A 19907-nucleotide genomic window follows, 5' to 3' on the forward strand; every position below is an offset into this window, starting at 1 on the left:
GTAATAGGAACTGGTATTACCATTGGGTAACTCGCAAATTCGTCACGCTCACTTGATACAGTTTGGCGCAAATATATCTTGTCATAAAGAAAATAACGTTACAACAAGAGAGTAAGTAAAGACGGTAGCAAAGCGAGGACTGATGCAGATGCACGAAATAGGGCAACGCAGCGAAACACCCCCCTCCCCCCCAAAGCGAACCCCTTAGGGATTTTCACCCCCACCATGTTTTTCTTAGGTGTTTTCACCCCATCATTTTTTTCGGTTAGCTAGGACCCTCAGCTATCACAATCTGCATGTTTGCCATAAAATTAATGGTTGGTGTGGCCACCAGCGCTGTTGCCACGGCAAACAAATTCATTAAAACTTGGAATTTGAGAATATGTCCTATCTTTGTAATTAAATATCCTAAAAGCACAACGTTAGTGTCTTAGTATATATATTTGAAGCTGTCTTGGTGAAACCAATCACAACCAGGAAAGTCAAAGTCATCCCTAATTAGGGCTGTTGCCATGGTAAAAACATGATGATAAATTCAAATTATAGAACAAAATGTAAAATTACTAATGGCTAACTGTATATTTGAGCAAAGACATGACATTTTCTTTTGACTTTTCATGTTCACTTTAATTTCCGTTTTAAACTGTCATTCGCGAACTGTATTCCTTAATTCTGTTTGTACATTTGAACAGTTTTGTAAACTTTCGCAATATCAAATGATGAATTTTCACGAACACTTTCATGGACCCCAATTTCGTGCTTGAAATCATTTCGTAATCACGATCACTGTTTTTTGGGAAACTAATGTTGCCTACGATATAATGTACGTTGCACCTTTTGGTTGTTAATGCTACTAATGTTTCTAAAAATATCTCTGCTTTAAAAGGCCATGTTTCTGCACATCTGACATGCTCATACGGTTAAAGTTGATGTGGCTTCGTAACATCAGTTCAGTCGTCTGTTAATGCAAGTCCATCATTGTTTTCGGCATACTAATTACTCAACCAAATAATATTCTCATAAAAAAGAGACCCCCCCTCCATAGATGATATCCGACACCATTTGCCATTGAAAACTTGTTCTTTGTTATTCTCATACTGAATTTTGCTCGTTGAATTTTGGGTTACTTCTGATGAGCTAAGTAGTCCAGCCGTTTTGATTGACGAGACTTAAACAAAGTACAGCGGTATGTAATACAGTGCTCGCTGAGAGCAGTACGGAAGCCAATATATTCTGACGTTTGTACAATCAATGAGTTATAGGTATGAGTATTAGGTAAAAATATGTTATATACGTTAAGCGGTTCGACATGCATCCACCACATTTTTGATGGTCGTTTTCTTTTGTAGTTTTATTTGGCATGAATTATGCTTTCTGTTCCAAGTTTTCCGAGGGCGAAGACCAATTTACCCATAATTCCCAATTGCTCAGCAATTTCCTGTATCGCTTTGATTTGCCCTGTGTCAAGAAAAAGGGACACTTGATTAAAATTAGATAACTTGTATAATCCCCCCCCCCCTGCTTCTCTGACTCTATCGTATACTATATATCCCTATATAGATCCCTTTGGTTATTGCATTTATTACTTTAAACATAGTATTGAATGCATTGAATGTGTAGACTATGTAGAAGCTCAAAGTAGACATCTTTCACTACTGATATTTAAGGCGATGCGCGCCTGACACTCTTTCATGTCGTGGTCCAGATTTCCTAATTATTGACTGCTAAGTGTATAGAGGAGGTAAAAGCTTTACTGAGACATAATTGGGTTGGTGGTTGATCGACGTATAAATCATTCTCAACGGGGTAACACATGCAAGCTATCGATCACGGTGTTGTAATTTCATTTCCGATATATGAAGCAAAATCTTCATCTCTGATACAAACGAACACAGTGACCAACCATGCATGGAATCACATAGCATCATCTCCCCACTGGTGGTGATGTGTGTGTGTTGGGAGGGGGGGGTTCTCTGCTCTGCCGGCTGAATGTCGACATTAAATGAATGGTGTTGGAGGTGTAGGTATATCTGAAGTGGGGGGGGGGGGGGTTGTGAGAAAGAGGGAAAAGCAAATCCCTGTCGGGGTCATAAAATGCAGTGCGGCGTGCTGTAAAGACGAAGAGGACTTTGGTGTCCTAGTGGTGATGTTATAGTTGTTGGACACTTCCAGCTCAATGGATGGCTGGTTACATTATTGCTTAACGGTATTGCGGTTTTCAACAATTTTAAAAGACCCATCGAAGATTAGTCAAGATGAGATAGTTATCTTTCGAAGTAAGACATAGCCATACCTTTAAAAACCAATTTCATCATGTGAAGGTCAACAATGAGAATAATGAAGGAAAATTGATTCGATCCTCAACTCCATTCGCTCGCCCCATAACTTCCCAAAACACCAGTTAGGCCCGAACCAATTCGGACCCCTGGGCGATTACCTCAAATGTCATCCTTTATGATTTTATCTGTCCCTTGGTTGTATTTCCCTGACCCGCCCTCACACACACACACACACACACACACACACACACACGCACGCACACACACACAAGACGTAAAATGAGCTCACGCAGTGCTTGTTTCGGCATATTTTCAGTCACCACGATCGTTTTTTAATGCCTTGATGTGGAAGCGCATAAATCAAAGTAGAGATGGAGTGTGCAAATAAGGAGGATTGGATGTGACACAAAGCAGTTAAGAAATTCTGTGTTTAATCTGGATGTTTCTCCGTGCGAGCAGACGGTTCAGTATGCTTAACTAATTGCTCCTCTTCTAGCTCAAAGTCTAAACTGCGTCAGGATATAGAAATGTGCATGCACCCTGACAGGCCAAGCCCTCAGATATCCACGTGGGGGTATGATTTGTCAGTTGACAACTTCTAGCTATTCTTTAGCGGACCCTAAACGTGACAGACTTAGTGTGTACGATAATGGAACGAGTACTTCTGGTACGACACCCACAACAGCTATAAAATAGAAAGCTCCTGATTAAAACCCTAAGAGCGCTGCCAACCGTGAATGAAATATACACCGGCGCGTTCTGACTTTACAGGGATGATAAAGGCCAGTCTCTTAACATTAGCAATTCCGTTAGATTTGTACAGTTTTTCTGATCAAAGAATAGTTACAATACTACGGTGGATTAATAGGGACATAGGAAAGGAAACAAGTCTGCTCAAATCTGAAAATTTGGACTTTTTGTCTCTACATTTGGACTTTTGTTTTTGGATCCAAATTTGGAGGGAAAAAAGAGGCAACATTTTGAGATAAAAAGTCAACATTGTGAGATTTGGGGACATTGCATTTCTTTCCTATGTCCCTATTAAGCCACCGTACAATGCTGACATATTGTGCACACAAAATTAAACTGCCGCATGCAATCAACACAGTAGTCTACTGCTGTACACATGTAAGTAAAGGTTTAGTAGCTACAGCGTGATAGTCTGACGTCTATCTTGTCAGTGCGCGCATGCAAACAGTGATACAAGAGCGCTCACAAGAATATCAGCACAAAATCAGAAGCGCGCGCTCCGAAATATTTGTCTGCATTGCATGCTGTACGTACAGAATACATCCGTGAGCGCGTGTGCGTTGATACGAGTGTTTACTATACCGTCATACACAGTGGATTGTCAATGGAAAATATTTGTTGTCATTTTGCAGGCGTTCATATCAACACGTACTGTACTGGGCAGTTGTCTCTTCATTGCAAGCAGTGTAGTCTAGACGTTGGATATATCTTGACGTCGTTCTTCGCCTTAATTCAGTTGTTTGAACGACTTCAATGACGGCCCGGGGATGCAGAGAAGAAAAGTAGGACATTTGAAGACATATTAAACATAACGTGATTACGATTAGTGATATTTTACATTATCTGAAGTTGTCTGTATGCATGTATGTCTGTCTGTGAAGTTAGTCTATGCATAGTCTGCAACGTATACCTAGTCTAGCCCTATCAGTATATGCCTTACTTTCGACTTCATGTTTTATGCATAACGAGAACAGTGTTACGTCATGGATTGTACCTATTAGCAACTGAGGCATTTTGACGGCACTTAAAGAGGCCATGACACGAAAAATCCAACTAATCGAGAGTAACTTCCTCTGAATCTATGAGAAAATCTATGTCAAAACTATCCTCATCACCTTGAAAACCTCAAGGACTAATTATTAATTAACGTTTTAATATTCGCATCCGAAAATAGATATCTGAAAATGCGATTTCACAACAAGACAATGATGACGTCATGTTAGGAACACAAGTGCCAAGCCCAGGCATGTACCGGATGCGCGACGATCATACCGTTCCATATACACGCACATTTACACTGAGAAAACATCAACCACTGTATTACGCTATATCGTTAGAAATTTCAAGTTTGTTTTACAACTGTTGTAAACTATCCGAGAGAAATGCCGGTCCGTTGTGTTGTTGGGGGCTGCATAAATATCATAACCCATGCAATTAGCCTTCATCCATGGCTGAAGGACGAAAAAAGCACGGCGATTATGACCAAGTTAGTGCAAAACACCAGCGTCGATTTCACTGGGCCTAGCCAGTATACAGCTCCGTATGTAGCGAACACTTAACGAAAGCATACTACGATCCCTCCTTTTTTATGAAATAAAGCAAATGGGCTTTAACGGGTCGACATAAACGAGTCGTTTTTCTGTCAAGTATTCCACATTAAAAACTCCGAAGACCAGATTGGAGAACAGGAAACCTCCAATGTGGCAAGTGGCGAGCCTTGTACATGTATGAATACATAGCCAACACACTGTACATATGGCTTGTAAGTCACCGTAACACAACGCACAATACGGTTTAGGGTATTCCGCGAATTCCAACAACACATGCACAAAATGGACTGGATTTTGTTTTCAAATGCTTCGTTAATAAATTCTTACCACGTTGTATGTTCCTTGCAATAGTTCAGAACGGGTTTCTTCTTCGATATGTTGTGGAGCATCAATTTCGGCTTGTTTAACAGGCTCGAACTGATACGGTTCTAACACCTCAGGTCCACCATCAACGTCCGGTTCAATATTGGCCTGATCATCGCCTTCACTCTCTGCTTCGAATATAAGAAAGGGCACTCTAATTATAGCCCAATTTCACTGCCTGGTGAAGAACCACTATCACTTTGAACTTCGGTTGCTGCATTTGGTTCTAAATCTGACATTCCACGGGAAATTTCGATCTGATTTCGCGCCGATTTGTTATCGACTGTTTTGTGTATTTATGTACACTTGTCGTACTGTAAGTATGAAATGTGTTCGGAGGAATCAGCGAGTGCCAACTCGTGTTCATAACATGACGTCACATGACGTCATGAGATTAGGAAAATTTTCAGCCGAATGAACTTTTCAAGCCCGAAGAGGGTAAATTTAATCTAAATTTTCGAAGGGAAAAATCAAATTTTAACTGGCAGAATGGTTGATATATGTTCTAGAGAGCATGCTTAGATGGATCCCAAAAAGACAGGACGTTGAAATTTTCGTGTCATGGCCACTTTAATGCTTTCTGGGATCAGTGTAGAAAAGTTTGTAGGAGAATTAACATAATGTGTGCTGTCGGGATTGCGCCAGTAATACGTCGGTTACTACTTGTAGGTGCCAGACGTGGCCATCTTCTACATGTCATATATCCATTAGCGGCAGGGCTATTATTCAACGAAAACGTCGAGAAAATATAATGTGGAGAGGAGATGAAGAAATGTATGCACTGTATGCCTAAAAAGTCAATATAGGCCATCCGTTCTTTTATCTTTTTTTTTTTTTTTTTTGACTTTGCTACCTTTTACTTTAAATACTCCGGACGTACCTTCTGTAATTCCACGATGTTACCATAGCAACGGAGCGTTATATTCGAAACGGAGCTATTTTTAGACGAATATATAAGTCCCATGGAATTGTCGTGAATTTCATATTTGTTTTGGTCATAATACGTAAAATACAGAGCAAAAGCTTGATAAGGTAAAAATTAGATAGATTTATTCGACAATGAGTAAAGTTTACCAGTAGAAAGTCCTAGTATGTCATAATTGAATCCCCCACGCTACTAGGTTTAATTATCGGTTATGTCTGCTGTATCCGCATTATCTACTTTGTGTACTGTCATGATTACCGCACACTTCGATTGTTTTTAATGCACGGAGAGCTCGTGGCATTGTTTATGACGTTACCGTACCTTTTTGTATCACACTGTCTTTCAAACGCCTGCCTCAGTAAATCAGCATTTAAGAAATGTGAAGTTGTTCTAACAGGAGCAAAGCTGTTTCCACACTTAACGGTTTATAATATAATGGCTTAATAATGACACAACATTCCCAAAGAACAAATATTATCAAGCTTGTCAGAAAAGATGTCGCGGTGGCCTTACACTGTACAAAAGAAGCATTTCTTTTCATTGCAGGTACAGATTTCGTCCTTATGTATACTTTGATTATAATTTCCAGTAAAAGGCGACGTGCGAGACAGGAATCAAATTTACTACTCAGGTCTTAAATTCCGATCGTTTCTCTCGACAAGTTGTGTAAATAATGCAATGACCTACTGTGTTTACGCGAAACAAAATACCAAATAGAACCCCCTCCCCCACGAAAAAAAACAGACAAAAAAACAGACAAATAAAGCGAAACAAACTTAAAACACCATGCATAGACATGCAGATATTAACAACAACCCAAAAAATAAATCATAATCATTAACAAATAAAATAAAATAGTGCTTCGGCGGGGAGTCGAACCTAGGCAGACATGAGCATATATTTAATCTTAAATAAAATGTAATAACTTAGCGAGGAAAATACGAATGAAAAAGGCAATAATTATTTTGAATTATTATATCATAAAATTGAAGACAGAAAGCTAAAATTAACAAGAGATTACGCCTCATCGAGGCCATGGTTTCACTGAACGTTGAACATCAACCCAGTCGAATCGACGTGAGCCCTCCATCGCAAGTCAGCTAGCCCACTGCTGGCCCGAAGGCCGGACTCTCAACGAATCTCCCGGATGCTTTTGCGGACTAAGTGAGGATATGGATTGGGATCCTAGGCCCGTATAAAAATTCCACCTTGGCGATGCCATTGTAAACAAAGCAGTGCCTGTCATCGGATCGGCGCGATTCACACAGCCTGACAACAAACACCGACGCGCAGTGCTGTCTTCCTACCGTTCAGGCCACCACGCCAGCCTGGTGATTCTTGGGTCGAAATAATACTTAGAGCTCCAGATTGTTTCAAAACAATGTGATATGAATGCATAAAGATACCATGCCCCAAAAGGAGTACATTCGCACAAAAGTAAACCGTGAAAAAAAAGAAGAAAAAAAAAACACACACACACGCACACGCACACGCATACATATTGCTATAGTTGCATTTCACATTGGAACTCATGGTAGGAAGAAGCTTATTTCAGCCTGGCCTTGAGATGATGTCACTCTATGGTAGAAATCTGTTTGCCCATTTATTCTGAGTCTTAGAAATTAGATCCTATAAAAAGTAAAGAAATAATGTTTGGTTACAAATGTGCTGAATGTTTTTATGCAATCAATCTAACACTCAAAAATCAAAAAATCAGTCCCATGGTGGAGAGATCTACAATATCTCTCATCCTAGAGCTGGCTGGTTGATTGCAAGTATTTTTTTAGCTGCAAAGATACTCAGTAAGGTACGAAGGCTGCAGTATGCATTGAATTGAAAAATACAGTATAAATTTGTAAGATGCAACATATTGAATTAGTAGGCCATGCATTATTATTATTATTATTACAAGTAGCCAGATGGCTGTAACCAGAGATGTCTCTTACTGAGAAGGGACATGTATGTATATATTCAAAGTTTACATGATTTGGTCAGAATTATACATGACACTGCAGCTCTAAAAAAAAATAGATGTGACTGGTAGGGTTAAATTGTGCAATGGTAAAGGTTGCTAAGATTTTACAGTGGTCTGATAGGCTTATGTCCTGCTACCCAGTCTCTGCAATCATTCTGACCTCTATAGTACTGTTGCATGCTTCAGCTTGACTGTAGAAGAGCCTTCTTGCGGGGTTCCTGTTTGTCTGCACATCTCATTTAATCGGTCGCTACCATGATTAATATTGCTGCAAGGTTTCTCCAGAGATTCACTTTCACTGCATGTTTCTGTGGGGATCCTATAGTTATGTATCAATTGAAGAGCACAGACAAATGCTTCAACCTGATCACAGAATGACTACTTGGTATACACAAAACTTCATCCACTCTTAACTCCAGTCCCCTTACATCAAGACAGTGACCATATGATCATGAGGATGTTACGTCCATTATGTATCACAAGTACATTGCAAAGGTAACAGCTACTACACATGATCAGGTAAAAGGTTAGTGGGAGACTTTCTGTTTTCTGTTTACACGTGAGAGAGAATAGTATACCATATTAACAAAAATCACAAATTACATTGTTTTGGTGATAAATATAACTGTAGAAATCAATCATGAAAAATAATTCAATTGTTTGTTCTACTATTTGATAGAGACATTGTAAAATAAAGATGAAGGTCCTACCAGGCCTGTCTAAACAGTATACCCGGTGCTGCAGGACTTTACCGAGAGAACTAATCACTTCCATAACTGCATGCTCTGCATCGAAAAACCACACATATCGTATTATGCAGCATCTTCCTTTACTCTCGGCTAGTGGCATATATGTTTAATCATATTCGAAATATATTACAATATCGACTTTCTTATTTATGATTGCATTTTTGAACGCACAGTAGCAAATTAATATTCATTTATTGGCTTACACACAGGACGACGATTTTGTTGACTATCAACAACGAAAAAGTCAGCCAGGCCGTTGTATCAGCCGCTTTAAAGGACGCAATGGGAAATTGGCCGAATGTTTCATTGGAACATTTCCGTGTTGCAGAAAGCACGCTTACCCCTAGATTGGTGGACGAGAAACGTAAGGAACAACAAATCCAAAATAATAATTCTTGATATTGCTTTGATAATTCTATATTTAATTGAAATAAACGATACACAATGGGCCATCAGAACAGTAGTATTATCAATTAATTCGAACCAAAGGTTGAATTAGCTAACCACAGTGTGTAGTACTTTCCACGTTGCATACGATATCGGCATATTCATACAACAGGAAATTCCCTTGTATTTACAGTAGATACACCATTCCAGAAAAACTTTGGAAGGGATATTTTGTCGAAAATATGGCTACTATAAAGGAAATTTTTGGTTGAGATTATGTTCACCTTCAAAAATCATAATATGGTGAAGCTGTCAGTCGATGACATCGAAATACTCCTAAGCAGTGTTATTATCGTTGAGTCACTAGAACTGATGCCTCAAGTTTTTAGTTTTTCAGGTCATGGGTCGACTCTAGTCAAATCGTTCAAGTTTAATGTTCTAGTCGATTCAGTAATTGCTCGAATCCTATTTGTCAGTAATCAATCTCGAAGGGTCACCATCCATCCCTTCCACGATAGGTTTCTTTCACTACGTAACTGTACAACCTTTCCAGGCTCCTCGGTACCAGGAGATAATGTTCAGAAATACGTCCGGTTGCCATGCTTACCTTCAACGTTTATGGCGATATATATATATATATTATCGATTTAAATCGACATATATATACCAATTTCATTCGACTTACACCAGTCTCTAGCAGCTTAAATTGACTTCTACCGATTTCAATTGATATATCATTGACTTAAACTGGTAGATGTCTATTTAAATTGACTTATACCAGTTTAATTCGACATATCATCGATTTTCATCGACGTATACCAATGTAAATCGATAATTAAAATAAATTGGTGTATGTCAATTTAAATCGACATCTATCAGTTTAAATCGATGATATGTCAAATTACATCGGTATATGTTACGTTAAACTGACATATATCAATTTACCATAAACCTTTTTATATAAAATAGAAACTGTTATAAGTCGAAGGAAATTGGTATATGTCGATTTGAGACTGATGGCCCGCCATACACCGTTGACTTCCAAAACGAATCTGATTCGTCAACTCTGTAATTCGATTCTGACTAAAAGTCACTGCTCCTAAGTAATTAAGGGTGTAAGTAAAATCATACACTGTTAGTTTTTAAGTACCATAACCTTGATATGATTTTTTTGGGCGTCTCCCTTATAGATACCGGTTGCAGATATTTTGATACGTTTTTCTTGGATATCCGGTCACAGAGCGATGAACTGCAACTTCAGGAGGGCATCGACCTGACAAATCTCCAAAAGGTATTTCATGAGCATAAAACTGATATTAAACCTACTGGAAATCCACTCTCTCTTTTTTAGATTAAATTTGGAGAACATCAATATTTGCTTCAAGTGTGCTGAGCCTCAAATGAACATGTGTGGAACATGACATGCAGAAATTGAGTGAACAATATAGTATAGACTTAGACGTTCAGGGTTAAATATATAGAGTTCTTTAAGCTTCGAAACAACAAGAAAATTTAAAAACAATAATCAATATGAGAATGGAAAAGTCTAATCAATGAAACCATTGTTTTAAAATATGTTTTCAAGTAGCTAAACCCATACCCCACATCTAAGTTTACTTAACTAAAGAAACGAAAAATACAAAGGAAAAGAGGGAGACAAATTAAGAACTATTTTGTAACAGTTATGACTTTATGCTTAGGTGGATGTTTTAACATTTCTTTCTTAATGGCTTGCAGCTAATAGACGATGGAATTTCTTCCCGCCACGAAACATTTGAGAGCGATATGAGAAGCAAACTCCTTAACCGTTCAACAGTGTTCTTAGTCAATTCGAAAGCATTTTGGAATCTCAGACAGTACATTCTACGGATTGGTCAAATATCTGCAGTGCAAGTCAAGCTGCCGGAAAAGCTGAGAACACCGCAAATGGTGGATATTATGATGGCGCATGTATTGTGGGAGTTATAGATTTATGATATAGTCTGAGGTTTCATCGTAGTAGTTTTAAAATGTTCTAGTGGTTAGGGTGTCCGCATACAAAGCGGGAGGCCCGGGTTCGAATTCCGGTGGAGTTTTTTCACAGGGCCCGATTTTCAAACTCACTACAATTTCAATTATAGATAAAGTTGGTTGGTTGGCGTCTATCTTGGCACAGAGTGCTCTATGTCCGGTGGACAGATCGAAATATATGTTGAGACTAGTTGAGACTAGTGGAACACTAGTAGTTGTTACTCGGAGTTTCACGCGTTGATCGATCTTCAGACAACGCGTGAAACTCCGAATAACTACTACTAGTGTTCCACTAGTCTCCACTAGTCTCAACATATAAATATATATATATATATATATATATATATATATACATATATATATATATATGTATATATATGTATATATATATATGTGTATATATATATATATATATATATATATATATATATATATATATATATATATATATATATATATATATATATATATGCGTGTATGTGTGTATGCGTGGACGTGGGTGTTTATAAGCGATCAGTGATCAGAATAGGAAGTAGGAAGGAGTTATCGATATAAACTGTTTCAGAAATCAATGTGTGTACGTTTCAATATTAGTTGATTACCTACACCTTCACCCAGAATGCCTGATAACAATTTATATAGAAAAAAGGCTAGCAAAGTTAATTGACCATTATTTCATTAACTCGACGAACTATTCGATAAAAGTAAAACAGCTGTTGTATAGATAATTTGATTGTCATGTATGTAACCTTGTTAGTCCTTTGGTTTTGTACCTGTAATGGTTAGTCTGGCATTGGTTCTAGTTTAAACTGTTTGAATAATCATTTGTTGGATATCTTGGTAGACATGAGCCTACATGTTTTATTTGTAAGAATGTTTGATTTCAGACATGCATGTATGAGCCTGCATGTTTTATTTGTGAGAATGATTTATTTCAGACATAAATGTATGAGCCTGCATATTTCACTTTAAAATATTTTTTAACTTTCAATTATTGTATCGGGCGTTATTGTAATTCCCTGAAACCGGAAATTGTGCGGTTTAAAATAATGTATTAATAAAATAATAATAATACATTAATATTATACAATAAATTTGTACGTAAGATGGTGAAAAGGAATAGATTAGTCGAACTGTAGAGATTTATATCGTTTTCATTTGATCATTTATACAATATTGTAATAGCTGATGGGAGGTCACAGTGGAAAAAACATTTTGAGCTACTATATGAGGTACAATAGCACCCCCCCCCCACCCCTTTCCAGCATCTCCATTCCAGACCATTTGGAATCCGAGTGTATACAATTAGCTTATATAATCTTACATTTATTTCAAATTTAAGGAAAATTTATGAGCATAGTTAATTTTCAGGGCTAATCCAGGACTTGAACAAGGAGGAGTTGACTTATAGGCGTGTAGCCAACCATCGTGGTGTGAAGGGAAAAGCAAAATCAAGTTCCATAAGAGACATGGAACTTTGGCTAGAAGTGTTGATTACTTGATCAAAGTTAACTTTACAATCACAAGCTGCATATGTTGTAAACCATCAACTACGACTGCTATCAGTCCAGGTTTCCTGTTTTGTTCTCGCTTTTAATGTTTGAGAAATGATCCTTTAACGTGCTGAGGTTCCTCTATAAAAGTGACATATTTATTAAGTATAATATGCATACCATTATAGGTCAGTTTATCAGATGCAACACAAAACTCGGTAGGACGACATCAGATTTGTATGACTCAAACAACATGTTTACTGTGTAATACAAAGTTACCAAGGACAAAGGAATGTCATCTGAAGGTGCTGTGTTGTTTATATGAAGTTAAAAGAACATGTTCTGGCTGAGTTTTATATCAATTTATTTATATAATTGATAAAACAACATATTAACGCTAACAATGTTTCCGCCTGCACTGAGGAGTCGACGTTATCAGCAATTGAGCCTTAACGGAGCATTCCACATATTTATCACATTTAAATGGTGAATATCCTGAAACGTGAAAAAACTATAGAAATATGACTAACAATCATTTTTTTTTTATCTTGGACTATAAGGCCTACAAATCAAGACTAGCATTCAGTCTAAAGTTATCTTTGAAGACTATATATGTTATGTCACCCGATACTCATAGCTGGTACAGTAACTACTGTTGATGTTCTGTAACACATGTTATTGTGTTACGAACACAAAGTAGTAATTACTGATGCACACGGTTGCGGGACATGAACAGTAGTTGCAGTGCCAACAATTATAGTGCGAGTTAATTGATACGCGATTCTAAAATGAAGTCGTATCTAGTCGTTTTATACTATAAGTCGGCCATTGGATATACCCGAACGTGGCCTTTCTTCGTTCTCGGCATGACGAATTTGCGTAATATAAAGAGAGGTGTGAACTGGAATCAAGCGGTACCGTACCTCCTTTACTTTATCTCGAAGACATTTTCATCTTCATACACCCCTTAGGCAGTCGCGCAGTTCTTTACATGGAAACAAGTTGACAACTTTGCAGCTTTTACAGTGTCACCTTTAACACAGTTTACCGTTTAAAATAGTAATACTGATGCACGGTTGTGGGACATGAAAAGTAGTTGTTGTACCAGCTATGAGTATCGGCTGGCAAGGTCCACAGGCAAGGTTTTGCTATAATAACTCAATCTAATGTGTGGGACTGGAAGAAGCTCCTTGTTCTTGTTCTTGCATGGGACCGAGACTAGTTACGCCATTGAAAACAAAGCGGGTAGGTACACATTCAACGGCCACTGTGGACGTTTAACGCAACCTGCATGGAATTAATTCTTCAACTAGCTGATTATCTTGTGAATTTAATATATAGTGTGTTTCCGGAGCATGCGGCGACGTTTCGTTTTTAAAGCGTTTTCAATCCACTCCACAAGAGTAAAGAATGAAGCAGTATACAGGTATATAGATGCTTCCTATAAGTAAAGTACATGACGCAGTTACTCTAGGGGTTCCGATTAAATCTGTAAAAGCGCCAAATGGAGAGTTTTTTTACTTGGCAACAGCGATTTCAACAATAAAGTGATCGTATTATTGTGCAATTATCAAGTTTTAAATGAGAGGATGCTATCACTCTACCTTTCATTTAGAAAGGTATAGCTCTCCCACCAGCCCGAACACCGTCAGCTCACCTTCTCCGCTCACAGTGGTTGATTTATTTTCGTAACGAGCTGACCACTTGTTATAATGTAACGTAGGCTATATTTATTTAAGGTTGCTTATACCCATATAATTATTCATTATATTCGGAGATATTCACTCGATACGCGTTACAACAAGCGCTCACGGTTGGTTGGAACAATCACACAGTTGAGGGTCTACTGTATGACACACTGACCAAAAACATGAACCGGAAGGCTGATTTTATGATGTTAGATGTAGTTTTGATACAGCTCTGCAGTTCTGTTTAATATTATAATCAATACGTTTAAAATCAATACTAAACACATTCCTACCATGCATTATAAAGAGTTCAGTACCGTACTGCATTTTCAATAATTAAGTCTAAAGGGGAGGGGGTGGGGTCGAGGTCTCGTTTAGCTTGCTGAATATGCCGCTATTGATGAGGGTAGGGGACCAATGAGCAAAATTGCCAGGGGCTCATATCACCGTCAGTACACCCATTGTTGTGCATATTTCCACGCTATTTCGTTGTTTTCGTTTTATCTTGTTAGTAGGACTGTGTCTGTCTCTAGCCTTCTTAGTTGTTTCCATAGTCATCACATATCGGTCAGGCAAATTTGCCCACATTTGTCAGTTTTGTCAACCCTACGCTTCCTCATTGGAAATCTCTTGATCAGCTATCGTGAAAGAAAGGCACTGAAAGGTTCATTAAAAGCTACCATAGGTGTAAGATCTCATCAAGAGCTACTTTTACGCAATATAATTGATGAGAAAAAAAAAACACCTTTTATGGTCACGAATTCAAAATATATAAATAAAACCAAATTTGCTCAAAACAATGTACAATTAGTGAAATATTGAGCACTTTTTCCCGAGGGCAGTCATTCCTTACATTCAGCGATATTTTCTTATGCACCGATATTTCGGTATTTTATTTCGGTATCTGCCGATAAGTCCACTGTGTTTGCCATCCACCCTACTACTCCTCCTCGTCCCCCCTCTCTTCCGAGAAAACCTCGAGCGCCGACACTGTCTATATAGGACTTGAAGAATATCTGTAATCGTTATTAACAACTGTATTAGTCTTTATATATTAGTCTATCAGGGGTACCTATTTACTGCTATGGATATGGCAGTTCTGAAGGGGTAATTCTATGGCTTCTCAACACAACAGAAGAGTTCCTACCTTTCCATGAAATCGATGTGTTTGAATTTATTCCCGAAGAATCAATGTGTGTTCATAAATTGTTTTTTTTTTTAATCTCTTATCATAAATAATGTAAGTATAAAGGAAGGTTATAAACGTTGTCCTTGCTTTAAATCAGCGCTGTATAACGAATCATGCATGATTGGAGTCTTTAACTTCAAAAGTTAAGTGACTCAAACATTTTTTTGTGGAGTTGTTCTCCCCCCCCCCCACCCGCTCCTTATAGAGGTGAGAGTGACTCGAGTCGAGGACCCCACCCCGAGTCAGGAAAGTCGCTGGTAGTGACTTGACTCGATTTTAAATGAAACGACTCGAGTTTTTTACAACTTTTCTCTTAATTATTCTTCAGGGTGCCAGTGATCCACCAACTCGAGTTCAACAGAAACTACGAAGTCGTAATAACTCAAGCCTGGGACTCTACCGTTACAGAATGGTAGATGTTGTTCGTGTAATTGGGTTTTATGGAAGTTGTCCAAAGCTTACTTTTCTCTACAAGTATAACTCAATCAACAGTTTATAGCTTATATGACGTCAATTGTCTGATCTTGAGGACGCGCAAGTGTCATTTTCAAGAGAATGAGTAAGAAGACGAAAACCAAAACGGAAATCGACACATGCACATTTTTCAAATTGTTTTAACTTTTGCAGATGGGGGGTTACTAAATTCTTATCCTGGAACATGATCATAAATAACACACGTTACTTGATGGTGTGAAATTCAGCAAATGATCAATGGCATCTTCTCCTGTATACACTTGGACTTGGTTCACTAAACTTGACGTAGATTCTAGCAACACGGCCCTTCCTTGTTAAAGAGGAAACATACACTGCTATTCTCAAATACATTAATTAAGTCAATTTGTTCAAATCCAAGCGATGCTAAATATATGTCATGTAGTTAGACAAGATATATGTTCAAAAGATAGAGCCGTAAGATTTAAACATTACTGGTAAAAGCAATGGCTTTACCGATTTGTAGCTGGTTGTCTCTTGAAAAGAAGTTGATGTTACTCAATCATGTTGCAGAAAATTGACTCAATCTGTTGTTCAGTGTGCCCTTAGGGAAGCTCTTCGGCCCTTGCCAGAGTTTCAACTTGAGAAATATTGCGTAGCAGAGAGTGTTATAATGAACACCGACGAGTTTGGTAAGTACATCTGATGCAATATTTGGAACGTTGGAATATCGTCATATTAACTTTTATTTTGTATATATGTGTTACGCGAAACTTTCACCAACAGGTCCTGCCGGGGATCAAGGAGTGTGAGGATAGGCATCCCTCCCGAGTCTTCCATACCCACACATCATATTAAACTGTGTTATTAGCAAAACCTTGCCTGTGGACGTATAAAATATTTTCTTTAAAGATGACTTGATTTGTAGGCCCTAACAGTCCAATAGAATAAAACAATAATGAGTGTTAGTCAAATTTGTATACCTTTTTCTCGTTTCGGGAATTTTACCTTTAAAATATTATAAATCTCTGGAATGCTCCGTTAAAGCTCAATTGCTGATGACGTCGACTCCTCAGTGCAGTCTCGAACATTGTTAGCTATAAATTATTGTTTTATAAAAATATCAATAAATTTATATGAAACTTAGCCAATCGGGTTCTTTTAACTTCGTATGAACAAAAGAGTATACTTTTCGGATGACATTCGGCACAAGTTATCTTTGACAACTTTGTATTAGGCTGTAAACATGTTGTTCTAGGTCATAAACGTCTGATGTCTTCCTACTGACTTTTGCGTTGATCTGAGAAACTGACCTATAATGGTCTGTATAATATACTTATAACCAAATCATTTTCAGTGAGAAACATCAGAACTTAAATGGATCATTTCTGAGACTTTAAGAGCGATAACAAATTGAAACCTGGACTGATAGCAGTCTTAGTTGTTGGTCTACAACACATCAAGCTAGTGATTAAAAATAGTTCACTTTGATTAAGTGATCAACACTTCTAGCCAAAGTTCCGTGTCTCGTTTGGAACTTGATTTTGCTTTTCCCTCCCACCACGATGGCTTGCTACGCGCCTATAAGTCAATCCCCTCTTTGTTCAAATCCTTGATCAGAACTGAAAATGTCTTATCAATATGCTCTGCGCATTAATTTTCCTTAAATTTGAATGAAATGTAAGATATGTTATTTTGTATACATTTGAGTTCCAAATGTTCTGGTATGGAGAACCCGGAAAGGGTGGGGGGGGGGGGGGTTGTACCTCAGATAACAAACATGTAATGTTTCGCTACAGCTAAAACTATATCATTTAAAGTATGAAAAGAATACACAGTCGATAGTTTTATTTGTACCTCTATACAGGGGTTAACTTATCAGTTCCAAGACGGAACCTCCTTAACTCATTACAAATTTCCTTGATCTTTCCGGTGAAGGATGTGGAGGTTGGGGTGGATGGGAGGGGGTGGGAGCTAAACAAACATGATGTATCAACGAGTCGGTGAATTACTTTTGGTTAAGTAAGAGGAAACATTTTTAATACGAGTTTGCTCATTGGTACATATGAGAGTTTATGCGCTACACCTTAATTATTCTGGACACGCCTGGCTATGCACACATTTACTATAAGAAGCATATTGGTTTCCGGACTGCCATCTCTAATGAAACACTTAGCCTTCTGAAAAGGTTTTCATATTGCCAAGTTTCTAGTTTTCCCAACAAAAATCTCACAACTCACAACTCGAATTTTTTTTATAGGCTTGAGTGTGTCGCTTCACTGCCTGCTATCGCTACACACATTGCGTGCAAAAAGGTGCACTCTCTGTACATACAGCTGTGCTATTGGAAGATTTCCGTCGTATTTAGCAATCGTCGAGATTCACTGCCAAATAAAACTTCAGGTTTGAATGTAGTTAAGTTGGGGAAATGACCAGATGCCGTTTACAAAACTTAACTGTCGCCTAGTTAGATTTTTGACAATGGCCAATCTCAATGCGAATTAATTGTGTAAAGCCGTCCTAGTGAATTCACGATATGTGTCTGTATCGGCTGTTGATGTCAAGTTATGTAGTCTCTTCTACCAGTTTCAGCATAGCTAGGCCTTAAAAGTAACGTTCGAGTTTCGTCACGTTTATAATACTGGGACAACTCGAACAATTTTATGTAGTCTATGCCAGCAACGGTGGTATAAGATTGTGTTCGTTAACACAAAAACGTGAATAATACCATTCAGAATACCAAATCCCTTGAGACTGTGGCAAAACATCTCCTAAATGATTTCTTAAGGCATTTTCCTACTGGCTATCAGTCATAATTCGCAAAATATACCAACTTCTAAAGAGTTTTGAGACAAGTTTGCTGTTATTGCTGCTAGGATTTTTTGGAAGATAGATGCTCTTTCAACCTGAGTTTCGTTGCGTTAAAGATCGCTTTGATTTGGGGTAGTGTAATGGAGTAATATTGATTTTTTTCGCGCACTTGTCTGCAGCTTCAATACGTCAAGATAAATAATTGGGAAATTTAAGAAGTCGCGCTAATCGGGTATCGGTTCAAAGTAACAACGAGGTGCTGCATAGGATAATGACTCGCACACACCTAGCAACTGCATAGAATATGCCTAGTACTATATAGGGCCCTAGGGTAATGTAACAGAAGCCAAGCTATCTTTGCAGGTATTTGTGCAAATGTTTTATTTTTATCAGTTTGAGACAGTACAGTAGGCCTAAATGCTTATTTATGATTCTGCGACATGTCTTACTTTATTCGTCACTCACTTTTGATGGAAAAAGTTAAATTTCGTACTGCAAAGTGCCTAATCCTTGTTCACAGAAAGTAATGATGTTGTAGATCTGTACTATGAAGACTTGAACAGAAACTATAATGGCCAGTGAATTTTGCTTTTTAGAGTATAGCTTTTTAGTCACGTTCGCTAAATAGTGGGTACGTTTAAACATATTTGTCTAGGCTTGAGAGGAAGCCCGTGGTCTGTGGTAGAGATCAATCTATATGTTGAATAAAATGTGGTAGAAATCAATCTGTTTGTTGAATACCAAGAAAAAAAGTGTCCATCTCGGTCATCAGCTGCCATTGTGAATCAGTGGCGTAGGAAGGTACTTTTGAGTGGGGGGGGGGGGCTGAAGACTGATGGCCGGCCTGGGGGAGGGGTCTAAGGGGAGGGGGTGTCCTCCTCCCCCTTTGGAATTTTTTTGCATTTCCAGGTGGCCTCAGATGCAATTTGGTGCAATATAGCACACTTCAACCCACCCACTCCATTTTGTATATAATTTTGCATTTTCAACTGGCCTTAGATGCAATTTGGTGCTCCAAATGAGATTTTTTTCTCATTTGGAAATGAAAAAGGGGTTTTCTGACTTGCGAAGCGGGGGGGGGGGGGGGCGGAATGATACTTCCGCCCCCCACATTTTTCACTGGGGGGGGGGGCTGGCGCCCCCAGCCCCCCCGGTTCCTACGCCCTTGATGTGAATATTGTTTGTCACATCTCAACGCTTTTTGCTGTACAACTTGGATTGAAGAATGTTGTTCATCCTGGCTATACCCTACAGTCTAGTATGTTTCATTTATAGTTATGTAGCATCATCGAAACCACACTGCAGT

General features: G+C 38.3%; 1 protein-coding gene across 1 annotated transcript; it reads left to right on the top strand.

Moving 5' to 3' along the window:
• The first annotated feature begins 3361 nt into the window (after positions 1-3361).
• LOC139981527 (uncharacterized) lies at positions 3362-11063 on the top strand. The gene is made up of 4 exons (XM_071993979.1): positions 3362-3811; positions 8801-8955; positions 10169-10269; positions 10716-11063. The coding sequence occupies exons 1-4, from the start codon at positions 3783-3785 to the stop codon at positions 10944-10946; spliced, it is 516 nt and encodes a 171-aa protein (XP_071850080.1). The 5' UTR covers positions 3362-3782; the 3' UTR covers positions 10947-11063.
• Positions 11064-19907: the final 8844 nt, after the last annotated feature.

This window comes from Apostichopus japonicus, chromosome 15, assembly GCF_037975245.1.
Source record: "Apostichopus japonicus isolate 1M-3 chromosome 15, ASM3797524v1, whole genome shotgun sequence".
NCBI lineage: Eukaryota > Metazoa > Echinodermata > Holothuroidea > Aspidochirotida > Stichopodidae > Apostichopus > Apostichopus japonicus.